The 16967-nt window shown below is 36.9% G+C and overlaps 5 protein-coding genes across 6 annotated transcripts; all 5 read right to left on the reverse strand.

Annotated features, from left to right (window-relative positions):
* Nucleotides 1–155: 155 nt before the first annotated feature.
* LOC132171410 (putative glutathione S-transferase) lies at nt 156–3256 on the reverse strand. The gene is given in 2 exon segments (XM_059582718.2): nt 156–664; nt 2857–3256. Coding segments are annotated over 2 exon segments (651 nt in total). The 5' UTR covers nt 3172–3256; the 3' UTR covers nt 156–328.
* Nucleotides 3257–5055: 1799 nt separating this feature from the next.
* On the reverse strand, nt 5056–6780 carry LOC132171412 (putative glutathione S-transferase). The gene is made up of 2 exons (XM_059582720.2): nt 6270–6780; nt 5056–5385 (listed from the first exon to the last, which is right to left on the reverse strand). The coding sequence occupies exons 1-2, from the start codon at nt 6582–6584 to the stop codon at nt 5059–5061; spliced, it is 642 nt and encodes a 213-aa protein (XP_059438703.2). The 5' UTR covers nt 6585–6780; the 3' UTR covers nt 5056–5058.
* Nucleotides 6781–7412: 632 nt separating this feature from the next.
* On the reverse strand, nt 7413–12961 carry LOC132171413 (putative glutathione S-transferase). 2 transcript variants are annotated; one of them, XM_088516207.1, is made up of 2 exons: nt 12438–12961; nt 7413–7748 (listed from the first exon to the last, which is right to left on the reverse strand). In XM_088516207.1, the coding sequence occupies exons 1-2, from the start codon at nt 12750–12752 to the stop codon at nt 7413–7415; spliced, it is 651 nt and encodes a 216-aa protein (XP_088372333.1). In that variant the 5' UTR covers nt 12753–12961. The 2 variants fall into 2 exon arrangements, with proteins under 2 accessions (XP_088372333.1, XP_059438704.2); XM_059582721.2 differs by lacking the exon at nt 7413–7748 and adding an exon at nt 11645–12214 and having other exon boundaries at nt 12438–12917.
* Nucleotides 12962–13348: 387 nt separating this feature from the next.
* On the reverse strand, nt 13349–14483 carry LOC132169892 (putative glutathione S-transferase). Its single transcript, XM_088516208.1, has 2 exons — nt 14126–14483; nt 13349–13855 (listed from the first exon to the last, which is right to left on the reverse strand). Exons 1-2 carry the CDS (start codon nt 14446–14448, stop codon nt 13519–13521), a joined length of 660 nt encoding a protein of 219 aa, XP_088372334.1. The 5' UTR covers nt 14449–14483; the 3' UTR covers nt 13349–13518.
* A 1084-nt stretch (nt 14484–15567) lies between these two features.
* Nucleotides 15568–16621, reverse strand: LOC132190646 (putative glutathione S-transferase). The gene is made up of 2 exons (XM_059605685.2): nt 16208–16621; nt 15568–16091 (listed from the first exon to the last, which is right to left on the reverse strand). The coding sequence occupies exons 1-2, from the start codon at nt 16520–16522 to the stop codon at nt 15747–15749; spliced, it is 660 nt and encodes a 219-aa protein (XP_059461668.2). The 5' UTR covers nt 16523–16621; the 3' UTR covers nt 15568–15746.
* Nucleotides 16622–16967: the final 346 nt, after the last annotated feature.

The following is a 16967-nucleotide window of genomic DNA, read 5'->3' on the forward strand; positions in this document are numbered from 1 at the left end:
GATTAAAATAAAGTAGCGATAGAAAACAACTCAAACTCAAAGCCCGATAGACTAAAAAGAAGTAGCGAAAGAAAACAACTCAAACTCAAAGCCTTAATACACTTAAAAAAATAATAATAATAATAATAATAAAAAAAATAAAAAAAATAAAAAAAAAACTCAAAATTAAAATCCTAATACACCCAAATCAAAGAGAAATTTTGACATAAGAAAAATCTCTCTACTTCTCACTTTCTTGGGCCACTCGGAAATTGATGTATAAACAAAATGAAACCAAGAACTCATACCCTTGGCAACATTCTACATTTGCAGGCACCTTTTAGCCCATTTACTCTCGTCCAAGCCACTTCAAGACACTCTTATATATCTTCTTCTGGTCAAGAAGAGATTTGGCGACACTCTCTTTCTGCAGGCACCTTTTAACCCATTCAATAATCTTGGGGCACTCTGCCTCCATACTAAATTTCCCAAAAGTCTCATACACATAGAACTAGCTGTAGAATGTGATGAGAGAAATGTCGACAAACCCAAATGTTTCACCCCCGAAATAGGGCTTCTTGCCAAGCTCTCCCTCCAATGTCTTAAAGCTTTCAAAGAAATCCTTCTTTGCTGCCTCCTGCTCTTCTCCTTTTGTCGTCCATACCCTCCTCGAAGCATCGTACACCTGCATTTTGCACTCACATTTATTTATTTCTAGTGTTAGAATATATTATTTCCTTTGTTAAAATATTTTATATTTCCGTTATTTAATTTGTAATGTAGGGTTTATTTCTTTCCTTATATATTTTAGGGTTTAATTTGGGTTTCTTGGTCACTACTCATTGTCTCCCTATAGATAGAGAGTTATGTAATATTGATTGAGACAGTGAATATACAAGATGTAGCCCATACGTCTCTCTCCGCTTCCGCTCTCTTTTCTTTTTCTTTAGTATTTTATATTTTATATATATTTCAACATGGTATCAGAGCCACGTTTCTGTTTCTGTGGCTTTCAATAAAAGTCTTATGATGTTTCTATGGTGTTTTCTAACATTCTCTTCTGATGATCTCTTAATTTTGTTGTGATCCACGGCTTTATTCATTGGCGAATCTTGGCACAATGCGGTTTTGGCCCTTCACGGGAATTTTAACGGCTAGTTTTTATTCTTCTGCCTCATTGTCAGTTGCGGCTTGGCCCTTCACCGGATTCTTTTAGTGGCTTGTCTACATTCTCCGGTATTTCTTCGGCCGTCACTTTAAGCCTTTCTCGTCTTTGTTATTGGGGAACCCTGGCACAATGTGGTTTGGCCCTTCAAGGGATTTAATAACTAGTTTTCGTTCTTCGACCGTCATTGTCAGTTGCGGCTTGGCCCTTAACCGGATTCTTTTAGCAGCTTGTCTCTATTCTCTGGTATTTCTCCGGCCGTCACTTTCAGCCTTTCTCACCAGCATTGTCTTGATCCAACCATCGACTTTAGATGCCTTCAATTTATTCTCTTTTCCAAACTCAAGCTTACACCTTGAGTTTGAGGGGGGATATTAGAATATATTATTTCCTTTGTTAAAATATTTTATATTTCCGTTATTTAATTTGTAATGTAGGGTTTATTTCTTTCCTTATATATTTTAGGGTTTAATTTGGGTTTCTTGGTCACTACTCATTGTCTCTCTATAAATAGAGAGTTATGTAATATTGATTGAGACAGTGAATATACAAGATGTAGCTCATACGTCTCTCTCCGCTTCCGCTCTTTTTTCTTTTATTTTAGTATTTTATATTTTATATATATTTCATCATGGTATCAGAGCCACGTTTCTGTTTCTGTGGCTTTCAATAAAAGTCTTATGATGTTTCTATGGTGTTTTCTAGCATTCTCTTCTGATGATCTCTTAATTTTGTTGTGATCCACGACTTTATTCATTGGCGAATCTTGGCACAATGCGGTTTTGGCCCTTCACGGGAATTTTAACGGCTAGTTTTTGTTCTTCTGCCTCATTGTCAGTTGCGGCTTGGCCCTTCACCGGATTCTTTTAGTGGCTTGTCTACGTTCTCCGGTATTTCTCCGGCCGTCACTTTAAGCCTTTCTCGTCTTTGTGATTGGCGAACCCTGGCACAATGTGGTTTGGCCCTTCAAGGGATTTAATGACTAGTTTTCGTTCTTCGACCATCTTTGTCAGTTGCGGCTTGGCCCTTAACCGGATTCTTTTAGCAGCTTGTCCCTATTCTCTGGTATTTCTCCGGCCGTCACTTTCAGCCTTTCTCGCCGGCATTGTCTTGATCCAACCATCGACTTTAGATGCCTTCAATTTATTCTCTTTTCCAAACTCAAGCTTACACCTTGAGTTTGAGGGGGGATGTTAGAATATATTATTTCCTTTGTTAAAATATTTTATATTTCCGTTATTTAATTTGTAATGTAGGGTTTATTTCTTTCCTTATATTTTTTAGGGTTTAATTTGGGTTTCTTGGTCACTACTCATTGTCTCTCTATAAATAGAGAGTTATGTAATATTGATTGAGACAGTGAATATACAAGATGTAGCTCATACGTCTCTCTCCGCTTCCGCTCTCTTTTCTTTTTCTTTAGTATTTTATATTTTATATATATTTCAACATCCAGCAGTTCTAATTGGATTTATTAATTTTATTTTCATACATTTTTGGGATAGGCATAATAAAAGTCTGTGTTTGGGATAAATGGTAATTTGCCTATACGTATGATGCTTATTGAATTTTTTTGTATGGAATTGATAAATACAACATAGTTTAATCATTAGCATGATACCCATTTTTTAAAGAAATCTGCGAATCTAACCATGATTAACATGGTATGACTGTATGAGAAAAAAAAAAACAAAATTGCGAGACTTTTCAACCTTCTTATCAACAAAATCAGCCCAGAATCTGGCGTGAGCTCTCTGGCAAGGATCAGATGGCAGCAACGGAGACTTGTCGTTCCAGACCTCGTCTATGTACTGAACGATGATAAGGGATTCACAAACCGGTTTACCGTTGTGGATGAGAACCGGGATCTTCTTGTGAACCGGGTTCATCTTGAGAAGCAGCTCGCTCTTGTTCCTCAGGTCCTCCTCCTTGTGCTGGTACTTGATCCCCTTCTCAGCCAGCGCGATCCTCACCCTCATCCCAAACATGCTGGACCAGAAATCCAGCAGAACAATCTCGTCCGCCATTTTTCAGTCACACACCTGAACGAAAGATCAAAGCAAAGCAAGTATATATGCGGAGGTGGGTTTTTGTGTGTAGGTCGCTTTCGGCTTTTATAGACCTGAAATTATAAAAAAGGTTGCCGCATTAATTTCGAAGGTAATAAGGTAATTACGTTGCTGTAGTAAATGTATGTCTGTGTCGGTTTTGCCTTCTTCCTAAATCTAGTTCCTTCCGGAGTCCGCACGATGTCATTGCTTCCGTCATGCGTAAACCCATGAAAAAAGATAATTATTATATATTATTCTAGGATAAACTTACCAGTGCCTTCTAGCTTCTCCCTATGGTTTCTCTCTTCCTATTTTGCACCCTTCAAATACTACAACGACAATGCCACATATCAACTTTAAAGATAAAAGTGTGATACTTATCTAAGTATATAGCATTATCATATAAGTACGGCATGGGACAACAAAGCCATAAAAAAATATGTAGATAATAGGAGTATTTCTTTGAAGTGTGTTTGGTGGCAAAAAACCTATTTGGGTGGTTCATCCAACAAGAAGGTCCCACATTCCACATGGCATAGACTAATTTGACTTTCCTCTTTAGTCGCTAGAATAGTTGTAACAACACTTAGTGGCTCGAAAGTGGCCCCACATATTCATGGGCATAAAAGTGGTTCGACCATCCTCTTTAACCCACTAGAATGGTTGTGACCATCCTTAATGGCCCGAAAGTGATCAACCCTGAGAAGCTCCGAGGGTAGCAGATGGCGGGTTGATAGAGTAATCCTTGATCATAATTTTTGGTTTGAGTTTTTCGCCAAATATAAAAATTGTTTGCTCTAGTTTTTGTTTGTTTTTTTGTTTTTTTTTTTTTTTTTTCAATCTTAGTACTGCATTGTTTTCCTAAGTACCAATGCTTATGATTGATGGAAATGTACATTGGACCTATACATTACTTTTTATACCATATTTATTTATTTCTAGTAGTTTTATAAATTGTACTACCGCCTTATGCACAGACCAAAAATAAGTGCTGGAATTTTTTGCCATCGAATTTTTTTTTTTTTTTTTTTCAGTTTTCTTGGTGCTTTATGGCAAGTCGGAATAGGTAGATTTATTTATTTATTTACTTATTTTTTGTGTTACAACTTCTATAAAATTTCAATCTTATCATCGAAGACAATAACATTAGCCAAGAGTAAAGAGACTTGGTTAAACCACCCATGACGGTTGTTCAGTGGTTCAAAAAAATTTTCAAACAAATTAGACATGTACTAAAGCATAGATTCGACTTTTACAATAAAAAATCACTCACACATGAGTTAGGCTACCATTATCATAGCCAAGTAAAGTAGTCATAGGCCTATAGTTGATCGGTGCTCATAAAACGCTAGTAAATACCTTATCAATATTTTATTCAACCACAAATTTTCAAGGGTATAAAGGTTATTAATTTCACTCTTTTTGTCATTTGATTTAACTCCAAATCTTAAAATAGATATGCTAAATTGAGAATTTTTAAACATTAATAAAATAATTATAAATGTTATGAAAGTTGGAGAGTTAAAAAGTAAAGTTTTATTATTATTATTTAAAAAAAAAAAAAAAAGAAGAAGAAAAAAGCGTAGCCGAGATATTATTTCGGACATGCTGAAAGAACTTGAGAACAAAGCATCTTTATTAATCCTATAGTAGAAAGGAACAATTTCATCAAACATTGAACAGACACAACAAAGTGTCTTTCTTATTCCAATTTCATCAAACATTTAGCAGACACAACGACGTACTCAACGATAATTAAGAGACACCAAACGACAATCCAACAAGTTCAAAGGACAACCATTAAAAAAACATGCAATTCTGGCCGACTGAGCTACAGCCTACAGGTCACCGAGTACCTGTACTCTAGTCCCACTCCACGAAAGCCTTGTAAACCTTCTTCTGGTCAGGAAGAGACTTGGCGACACTTTCCTTCAACAGGCACCTCTTAGCCCATTCAATGATCTTGGGATACTCTGCCTCCATGCTCAATTTTCCCAATGTCTCATACACGTAGAACCAGCTGTAGAATGTGATGAGAGCAATGTCGATCAACCCAAATATTTCACCCCCAAAGTAAGGCTTGTCACCAAGCTCTCCCTCCAATGTCTTATATATTTCTAAGAAATCCTTCTTTGCTGCCTCCCAACCTTCTCCTTTTGTGGAAAATAAATTCTTTCCAACCACATACACCTGCGTTTTGCACTCGCATTACATTAAAATTACAAGCCTCCGTAGAGTATAAATTGTCGTCAATTCCCAACAATCCATAAAGAAAAACTCAAGTCCGAAACATGGACTCAACACTAGAGCAGCTACTATTTTTTGAGATTAGTTTCTTTCTTTGGTTTGAAAAAACAAATATAATAGGGTAAAGTCCACGTACCCCTTAAACTACCACTTAATTGACAATGTCTCTCCAAACTTTCAATTGTAATAATGTCTCCTCCAAACTATCAAAACATTGTCAATGTCCCAAGACTAGCAATAAGACAAAAATGTCCTTATAAATTTCTCAATAAGACAAAAATACCCTTATAAATTCAAAAAAAAAAAAATTGATTTTTTTAAAAATAATATTTTTTAAAAAAACAATTTTTTTAAAACAAAAAATTTTAATTTTTTTTTAAAACGGAAATTTTTATTAAAAAAAGAGAACTATTTTTTTATTTAGTTTTAAAAAACAAAAAAAATTCATTTTATTAAACGAAAATTTAGTTTTTTAAACGTAAATTTTTATTTAAATAAAATTATAAAACAAAAAAAAAAACCAAAAAAAAACGAAAATTTTCAATTTTAATATACAAAAAAATCGAAATTTTTTTAATTTTTTTCTTATAAAATTGATTAAAAAAAAAAAAAAAAATTGGCCAACGTTTGGATTTTTTTTTTTTAAGGGTAATTTTGTCATTGGGGAACATTGACAATTTTTGATAGTTTGGGGGGAATATTGTCACGATTGAAAGTTTGGAAGAACATTGTCAATTGAGTGATAGATTGAGGGAGTTATGTAAACTTTCCCCAATATAGTATCAGCAGCAGAAAAAGAAAAGAAAAGAAATTGCAGACTTTTCTACCTTCTGATCAGCGAAATCAGCCCAGAACCTGGCGTGAGCCCTCTGGTAAGGATCAGAGGGAAGCAACGGAGACTTGTCGTTCCAGACCTCGTCTATGTACTGAACAATGATGAGGGATTCACAGACCGGTTTACCGTTGTGGATGAGAACCGGGATCTTCTTGTGAACCGGGTTCATCTTGAGAAGCAGCTCGCTCTTGTTCCTCCAGTCTTCATCCTTGCACTCGAATTCGATCCCCTTCTCAGCCAGAGCGATCCTGACCCTCATCGCAAACAGGCTGGCCCAGTAATCCAACAGAACCACCTCGTCCGCCATTGTCTCAAAAAGATTGAAGCAACTTGGGAAGCAAAGAAAAGTAGGATACAGTAGCTAGCTCAGAATGCGAAGGAGGGTTGTGTAAAGCTTTTACTTATAATGTATGAAGTGAATGGTTTGCAATGAAGGTGGGTTGGACGTTGTTTTTTATGGATTTTCTTTCCTAAAGGGCGGCTTCTTGATGGTGTCTGTCATCTTTCTACGTCGTTCCATAAGCTATGACGCTGTCCAGATTGGGGTTTTAATGCTTTTGTTCTTTTGTGGGCAAGTAGACAAAAAATCTCGACTAAATTGATTACAAACGTGGACCTAGCCGGCAGTCAGCGTGTTAACTTGGCTTTGGTTTTGGAATTTCAAGCGGACTTGGAGTCCCTGTAGTAGCCGACATCCATCCAATTGTATTCTTGGGTTGATTTGTATCTATAAAAGCAGAGGACTCTGCTATACATATATTTGTAACATTTTTCTTTAAAAGAATTCCAAAATTTATGTGATTCCACTTAATAAGCTTATATATACACAACCGAAAAAAAAAAAAAAAAAAAAAAAAAAAAAAAAAAAAAAATTATCAAAAAATAGATTAAAAAAAGTAGCGAGAGAAAACAACTCAAATTCAAAGCCTCGATACAGTTAAAAAAAAAAAAAAAAAAAAAAAGCACTCAAAATTAAAATCCTAATTCACTCAAATCAAAGAGAAATTTTGACATAAGAAAAATCTCTCAACTTCACATTTTATTGGGTCACTCGGAAATTGATGTATAAACAAAATGAAACCAAAAACTCATACCCTTGGCAATATTTTCCATTTGCAGGCACCTTTTAGTCCATTTACTCTAGTCCATACCACTCCAAGACACTCTCATAAACCTTCTTCTGGTCAAGAAGAGATTTGGCGACACTCTCCTTCTGCAGACACTTTTTAGCCCATTCAATAATCTTGGGGCATTCTTCTTCCATGTTGAATTTCCCAAAAGTCTCATACACATAGAACCAGCTGTAGAATGTGATGAGAGAAATGTCGACAAACCCAAATGTTTCACCCCCGAAGTAAGGCTTCTCGCCAAGCTCTCCCTCCAATGTCTTAAAGCTTTCAAAGAAATCCTTCCTTGCTTCCTCTTGCTCTTCTCCTTTTCTCGTCCATACCCTCCTCGAAGCATCGTACACCTGCATTTTGCACTCACATTTATTCATTTCAAGCAGTTCTAATTGGATTTATTAATTTTATTTTCATACATTTTTGGGATAGGCATAATAAAAGTCAGTGTTTGGGATAAATGGCAATTTGCCTACACGTATGATGCTTATTGAATCTTTTGTATGGAATTGATAAATACTACATTGTTTAATTATTAGCATGATACCTGTTGGGTCATGGATCAGCTGAGTTGGGCCCGAGAAAATAAATTTGTCAGCCCATCCCAATAGCTCGGTTATTTTTTACTGTTCACCATGTTTATACTTGGCAATTTTAGGCTCACCTGAGTAAAATGGACAACGCTCAGTTATAAGATTCGGTAAACCGAACCTTACACGAATATGACTTCCCGAGAAACATTCTCGGTCTATTAGATATATCTAAATAAATATCTTATTTACTGTTCCTCAATATATTGTTTACACGTGGACACTCGGTAAGTCCACAACGCGAGATGAACAGGTACAACCCGATGCCTATAAAAGGAGGGTTCCCTCTCATTATTTCGATAACTTCTTTTTCCCTCCAAAACTGAATATCTTACATATCTTTTATCTCATCTATAATCTTCAAGGTTATTTTTCTCTCAAACACTGTGACTAACTTAGACATCGGAGCTATTCCCTGCCGGACAACACCGACAGCTTTGATCATTTTTCTTTGTTTTCATACCCAGTTGATACCTCAATTATTAGGCCATCCACAGGGCCCATTCCACATCATCATTCGGAAAACTGCTCAAACAGTTTAGCGCCGTCTGTGGGAACCTTGATTTTTATCGGTTCTTACTAATCTCAAAATTCCGATATGGTGAACACACCCCCGCATTCTGGTGCTCCACATTCCATTCCTGTTACACATCCATGTCCTGTTCCAAATGTTCTGCCTGATGTTCCTGGAACTTCGCAAAACCCAAACACTCAGACAGCCTTGTTAGAAAGTTTTATGAAGAAAATAGCCGAGTCGATGGAAGCCATGAAGAAACAAAATGAAGAGATTGTCTCTAAATTAACCCCTAGAGGAAACTTGACCCACGGTGAAAGAGAAGAAGAAGTATTCCGGGCACCACCATCACCAACCCGACAGCAATCTATCCGTCATGACGCTGGAAGTTCAATACGTGGGAGCCATACTACTGCCAAAACCGGGAAAGACTCCCGTCGAGAAAAATCTTGTAATAAGGTGCATCTTGGTGGCAAATCTCATCAAGGCGAGACTAGTTATGCAAAATCTCGTCACAATCGCTCCCACCAAAGTTGTTCTCATCGGATAAACCCTGAAGGGGTTGTGATAAATAAAGATATTCTAGATCTTCAAAAAAAATATGAGAAAATGGCCTTCTTGATTGAGCATGGTGAAGATCAATCCACGGCCAAAGATCTTATGCAGCACACCAATTTGCCTTTTACTGATCGGGTTATGAAATTTCCTCTACCTGGAAAGTTCAAGGTTCCTCGAATTGGCGAGTATGATGGAGATGGAGATCCATCCGACCATATGGAAAGCTTCCGAGCTTACATCATCCTTCATGAAACTCCAGACGAGATCGCTTGCTGAGCCTTCCCTTTGACTTTAAAGGAAGTTGCTAAAAAATGGTTTGGAAGTTTGAGTCCTAAATCTATTGATAGTTTCGAGTACCTTGGGCAGCAGTTCTTAGGACAATTCCTTGCCGTTTGAAGAAGAAAGAAGAATCCAGCATATCTGCTATCCCTCGTACAAGGAAAAGATGAGTCCTTAAAAAAATTTTTGCTACGGTTCAATCGGGAGAAACTAATAGTAGAAAGTCCAGATGAACAGACTGTTCTTTCAACATTAATGCACGGTATAAAGACTGAAAAGCCTTTGATGGGTGAATTAGCTCGGAAACCGAAAACAGGAACTCTTCGGCAGTTCAACAACAAAGCTGAAGAGTTCATCAATCAAGAAGAAACTATCTCAACTTTGTTGAAGTCCAAAGCCGCTGAGAGTAAGCCCGTCTCTGACACCGTTATAATTTGCCTAATACAATTTCATTTGTTTGGTAAAAGGGTTGGGGTTGGCCCAAACACTATTCATCACCATTTTTTAAAAAAATCAACATAAAAACATTCTAACTTTTTCACTTTTTATATCAAATTATTTACTTTTTATTATTATTCAAATAAAAAAATCACTACAAAACAAAATTTTTTCACTTTTCTATACCACTTTTTCATTTTTTTTTTATACCAAACATTCTAACTTTTTTTCACATCAATCTACATCAACTACAGTGTCTAAGCCAACTCATTTGCCAAACACCACCTTAAAGACCTGAAATTATAAAAAAAGTTGTCGCATTTCGAAGGTAATTACGTAGTTGTAGTAAATGTGTGTCTGTGTCGGTTTTGCCTTCTTCCTAAATCTAGTACCTTCCGGAGTCCGCACGATGTCATTGCTTCCGTCATGTGTTTATCACTTATTTCAAAGCGTAACCCATGAAAAAAGATAATTATTATATATTATTCTAGGATAAACTTACCAGTGCCTTCTAGCTTCTCCCTATGGTTTTTCTCTTCCTATTTTCCAATTTAGAAATTAATTTGCACCCTTCAAATACTACAAAGACCATGCCACATATAAACTTTAAAGATAAAAGTGTGATACTTATCTAGCATATAGCATTATCATACAAATAAGGCATAGGATCGACACTTTTTTTTTTAGCTACTCATTCAAATTGGGACAACAAAGCCATAAAAATATATGTAGATAATAGGAGTACTTCTTTGAAGTGTGTTTGGGGGCTAAAAACCCATTTGTGTGGTTCACCCAATAAGAAGGTCCCACGTTCCACATGGCATAGGCTAATTTGACCTTCGTCTTTAGTCGCTAGAATGGTTGTAACAACATTTAGTGGCTCGAAAGTGGCCCCAGTGCCCCACATACCCATGGGCATAAAAGTGGTTCGACCATCCTCTTTAACCCGCTAGAATGGTCATAACCATCCTTAATGGCCCGAAAGTGATCAACCCTGAAAAGCTCCAAGGGTAGTAGATGGCGGGTTGATAGAGTAATCCTTGATCATAATTTTCGGTTTGAGTTTTTTGCTGAATATGAAAATTGTTTGCTCTAATTTTTGTTGTTTTTCTTTCTTTTTTTTTTTCTTTTTTTTTTTTTCTTTTCAATCTTAGTATTGCATTGTTTTCGGAAGAACCAATGCTTATGATTGATGGAAATGTACATTGGGCCTATACATTACTTTTTATACCATATTTATTTATTTATAATAATTTTATAAATTGTACTACCGCCTTATGCACAGGCAAAAAATAAGTGTTGGATTTTTTTTTTTTTTTTTTTCAGTTTTCTTGGTGCTTTATGGCAAGTAGGAATACGTAGATTTATTTATTTATTACTTATTTTTTTGTGCTGCAACTTGTATAAAATTTCAATTATACCATTGAAGACAATGACATTAGCCAAGTGTAAAGAGACTTGGTTAAACAACCCATGGCGGTGGTTCAGTGATTCAAAAAAAATTTCAAACAAATTGGACATGTATTAAAGCATAGATTTGACTTTTACAATGAAGAGTCACTCACACATGATTAGGCTACCATTATCATAGCCAAGTAAAGTAGCCATGGGCCTCTAGTTGATCGGTGCTCATAAAACGCTAGTAAATACCTTATCAATATTTTATTCAACCACAAATTTTCAAGGGTATAAAGGTCATTAATTTCACTCTTTTTGTCATTTAATTTAATTCCAAATCTTAACATAAATATGCTAAATTGAGAATTTTTAAACATTAATAAAATAATTATAAATGTTATGAAAGTTGAAGAGTTAAAAAGTAAAGTTTTATTATTATTATTTAAAAAGAAAAAAGCGTAGCCGAACATGCAGAAAGAACTTGAGAACAAAGTGTCTTTCTTAATCCTATAGTAGAAAGGAACAATTTCATCAAACATTGAACAGACACAACGAAGTGTCTTTCTTATTCCAATTTCATCAAACATTTAGCAGACACAACGACGTACTCAACGATAATTAAGAGACACCAAACAATCCAACAAGTTCAAAGGACAACCATTAAAAAAACATACAATTCTGGCCGGCTGAGCTACAGTTACCATTACTCTACTCCAAACCACTCCACGAAAGCCTTGTAAACCTTCTTCTGGTCAGGAAGAGACTTGGCGACACTCTCCTTCAACAAGCACCTCTTAGCCCATTCAATGATCTTGGGGCACTCTGCCGCCATGCTCAATTTTCCCAATGTTTCATACACATAGAACCAACTGTAGAATGGGACGAGAGCAATGTCGACCAACCTAAATATTTCACCGCCAAAGTAAGGCTTGTCACCAAGCTCTCCCTCCAATGTCTTATATATTTCCAAGAAATCCTTCTTTGCTGCCTCCTGATCTTCTCCTTTTTTGGAAAATAAATTCTTTCCAACCGCATACACCTGCGTTTTGCACTCGCAGTACATTAAAATTACAAGCCTCCATAGAGTATAAATTGTCTTCAATTCCCAACAATCCATAAAGAAAAACTCAAGTCCGAAACATGGACTCAACACTTGAGCTGCTACTATTTTTTGGGATTAATTTCTTTCTTTGGTTTGAAAAAACAAATATAATAACATCAGCAGAAAAAGAAAAGAAAAGAAATTGCAGAGACTTTTCTACCTTCTGATCAACGAAATCAGCCCAGAACCTGGCGTGAGCCCTCTGGTAAGGATCAGAGGGAAGCAACGGAGACTTGTCGTTCCAGACCTCGTCTATGTACTGAACAATGATGAGGGATTCACAGACTGGTTTACCGTTGTGGATGAGAACCGGGATCTTCTTGTGAACCGGGTTCATCTTGAGAAGCAGCTCGCTCTTGTTCCTCAAGTCTTCGTCCTTGTACTCGAATTCGATCCCCTTCTCAGCCAGAGCGATCCTGACCCTCATCCCAAACAGGCTGGCCCAGAAATCCAACAGAACCACCTCGTCCGCCATTGTCTCAAAAAGATTGAAGCAACTTGGGAAGCAAAGAAAAGTAGGATAAAGTAGCTAGCTCAGAATGCGAAGGAGGGTTGTGTAGGGCGTTTACTTATAATGCATGAATTGAATGGTTTGCAATGAAGGTGGGTTGGGCGTTGTTTTTTATGGATTTTCTTTCCTAAATGGCGGCTTCTTGGTGGTGTCTGTCATCTTTCTACGTCGTTCCATAAGCTATGACGCAGTCCAGATTGGGGTTTTAATGCTTTTGTTCTTTTGTGGGCAAGTAGAAAGAAGTATCTCGACTAACGTGGCCCCAGCCGGCAGTCAGCGTGTTAACTTGGCTAAGGTTTTGGAAGACATCCATCCAATTGTATTCTTGGGTTGATTTGTATCTATAAAAGCAGAGGACTCTGCTATACATATATTTGTAACATTTTTCTTTAAAAGAATTCCAAAATTTATGTGATTCCGCTTAATAAACTTTTATATACACAACCGAAAAAAAAAATGAATTATCAAAAAATAGATTAAAAAAAAAGTAGCGAGAGAAAACAACTCAAACTCAAAGCCTGATGCACTTAAAAAATAATAATAATAAAAATAAAAAAGCACTCAAAATTAAAATCCTAATACACTCAAATCAAAGAGAAATTTTGACATAAGAAAAATCTCTCTAATTCTCACTTTCTTGGGTCACTCGGAAATTGATGTATAAACAAAATGAAACCAAGAACTCATACCCTTTGCGACATTCTCCATTTGCAGGCACCTTTTAGCCCATTTACTCTAGTCCATGCCACTTCAAGACACTCTCATATACCTTCTTCTGGTCAGGAAGAGACTTGGCGACACTCTCCTTCTGCAGGCACCTTTTAGCCCATTCAATAATCTTTGGGCACTCTGCCTCCATACTGAATTTCCCAAAAGTCTCATACACATAGAACCAGCTGTAGAATGTGATGAGAGAAATGTCGACAAACCCAAATGTTTCACCCCCGAAGTAAGGCTTCTCGCCAAGCTCTCCCTCCAATGTCTTAAAGCTTTCAAAGAAATCCTTCTTTGCTTCCTCCTGCTCTTCTCCTTTTCTCGTCCATACCCTCCTCGAAGCATGCGTACACCTGCATTTTGCACTCACATTTATTTATTTCAAGCAGTTCTAATTGGATTTATTAATTTTATTTTCGTACATTTTTGGGATAGGCATAATAAAAGTCTGTGTTTGGGATAAATGGTAATTTGCCTATACGTATGATGCTTATTGAATCTTTTGTATGGAATTGATAAATACTACATAGTTTAATTATTAGCATGATACCCTTTTTTTAAAAGAAATCTGCGAATCTAACCATGATTAACATAGTATGAGAAAAAAACAAAATTGCAGAGACTTTTCAACCTTCTTATCAACAAAATCAGCCCAGAATCTGGCGTGAGCTCTCTGGCAAGGATCAGATGGCAGTAATGGGGACTTGTCGTTCCAGACCTCGTCTATGTACTGAACGATGATGAGGGACTCACAGACCGGCTTGCCGTTGTGGATGAGAACCGGGATCTTCTTGTGAACTGGGTTCATCTTGAGAAGCAGCTCGCTCTTGTTCTTCAAGTCCTCCTCCTTGTACTCGTACTTAATCCCCTTCTCAGCCAAAGCGATCCTCGCCCTCATCCCGAACATACTGGCCAAGGAATCCAGCAGAACCACCTCGTTCGCCATGGTCACACGACTCACACACCTTTCAAAGAAGAGTGAGACAAAGGAAGCAAAAAAAAAGTGGAAGCGAGTATGTGTGGTCGGTTGGACTTTTAAAACAATACACTTCCCCCAAACGATGCGCTTCTGTCAGTAAAATCACTTATATATATTTTACGATTTGTAATTCGACCTTCAAAATTTTAATTTTGGCAAATCATTTCTTAAAGTTTTAAATTTTTATAATTTGACCAATTGTATCCAAAACTTTTTATATTGCCTTTAATTTATTATTTTTTTATAAAAAATTAAAAGAAAAATTCGGAGTGACCATCTGACCATTTTTATACTCCTAAATTTTTTTAAAATAAAAATAACAAATAAAAAGTAGGAGCAATATGAAAATTTTAGAATAATATTGTTCGAATTGCAAAAATTTGAAATTTTAGAGGAATAGATTGCCAAAATTAAAACTTTGGAGATTGAATTGCAAGTCACTCCAAACTTTAAAAGAGTAAAATGTAATTTTCCCTATTTTAAAAATGATAATTACTTTTAGGGAAAAGAAATTACAAACAAAAGAGAGGTGCATCACTTCAGATACAAATGGGAGAGAAGGGAGAGGAAAATAAAGGTTTTGTTTGCCGATTGACTAAAAAAAAGAACGTGGCTGATGGAGTGCCCACAAACAGCAGCTTGAACCGAGAAAATCTCCCTAATAGTAGTGTTGAAATTAATCGTAAAGGATCCAATAGGCGATGGAGTCTATTTTTTGACCAGAAGAGAGGTCTTGATAGAACTAGCAATAGTCATCAGACTTGGGAGAAAGACATGATGGGCGGCCTTGTTCCTATTGTACTAGAGAAGTCACAAGAGACGGCAACATAAATTTGGAAAAGGTGGAAATCCTTTAGGGGATCCCAAAGGACTTGGACAGGAGGAGAATCCCTTTGATCATGTCAGCAACACCGCGCCCAAGCAAAGACCGATAATTAACCAATTTAACTATCCTTATGAGTAGATTTGTGAGTACCGAGTACTTGATAATTAGTTAAGTCAACTAATTAGCGGTTACAAGTTATTATCAATAGATTCTAAAATCAAAATTGGATATTAAAAAGGATGGATAAAGAGCAGAAAAGATACAAAAAGAAAAGCAGATAGACGTCATTCCCCTGCATACACGTACGCGTACACTAAAACTTAAGTACACTCCAAATGGTAGAAAGCCAGAACTTCACCCAACATTTGGCAGACACAACAAGTGTCCTTATTCACCATATACATTCTCTTTTTACATAACGCACGTACACTTGTAGACTCTACTCCACGCCAAGCCTCTTCGTCATCTCCACAATATACTCAGAAACCTTCTTCTGGTCAGGAAGAGTCTTGGCAACACTCTCCCTTTGCAGGCACCTTTTAGCCCATGCAATAATCTTGGGGCACTCTGCCTCCATGCTGAAGTTGCCAAATGTCTCATAAGCATGAAACCAGCTGTAGAAAGTGATGAGAGAAAGGTCCACAAACCCAAAACTTCCACCCCCAAAGAAAGCCTTCTCTCCGAGCTCTACTTCCAATATCTTGAAGGTTTCAAAGAACTCTTTCTTTGCTGCCTTCTGTTCTTCTCCTTTTGTGGTCCATACTCTCCTTGAAACATCATACACCTGCATTTTAATTTGCACTCAAATTGTATTACCACTCTCTCTCTCTCTCTCTCTCTCTATATATATATATATATAGATTTATTAAAAACAAATAAATTTCAGAGACGTTTACTTACCTTCTTATCAACAAAATCAGCCCAGAACCTGGCTTGAGCTCTCTGGTAAGGATCAGAGGGCAACAACGGACACCTGTCCTTCCACACCTCGTCAATGTACTGAACGATGATAAGGGATTCACAAACCGGTTTACCGTTGTGGATGAGAACAGGGATCTTCTTGTGAACCGGGTTCATCTTGAGAAGCAGCTCGCTCTTGTTCCTCAGGTCCTCCTCCTTGTGCTGGTACTTGATCCCCTTCTCAGCCAGCGCGATCCTCACCCTCATCCCAAACATGCTGGCCCAGAAATCCAGAAGAACAATCTCGTCCGCCATTTTTCAGTCACACACCTGAACTAAAGATCAAAGCAAAGCAAGTACATATGCGGAGGTGGGTTTTTGTGTGCAGGTCGCTTGCGGCTTTTAAAGACCTGAAATTATAAAAAAAGGTTGCCGCATTTCGATGGTAATTACGTAGCTGTAGTAAATGTGTGTCTGTGTCGGTTTTGCCTTCTTCCTAAGTCTAGTACCTTCCGGAGTCCGCACGATGTCATTGCTTCCGTCATGTGTTTATCACTTATTTCTCAAAGCGTAAACCCATGAAAAAAGATAATTACTATATATTATTCTAGGATAAACTTACCAGTGCCTTCTAGGCTCTAGCTTCTCCCTATGGTCTCTCTCTTCCAATTTTCCAATTTAAAAATTAATTTGCACCCTTCAAACACTACAACGGCCATGCCACATATCAACTTTAAAGATAAAAGTATGATACTTATCT

Source organism: Corylus avellana, chromosome 1, assembly GCF_965113065.1.
Source record: "Corylus avellana chromosome 1, dhCorAvel1.hap1.2, whole genome shotgun sequence".
NCBI lineage: Eukaryota > Viridiplantae > Streptophyta > Magnoliopsida > Fagales > Betulaceae > Corylus > Corylus avellana.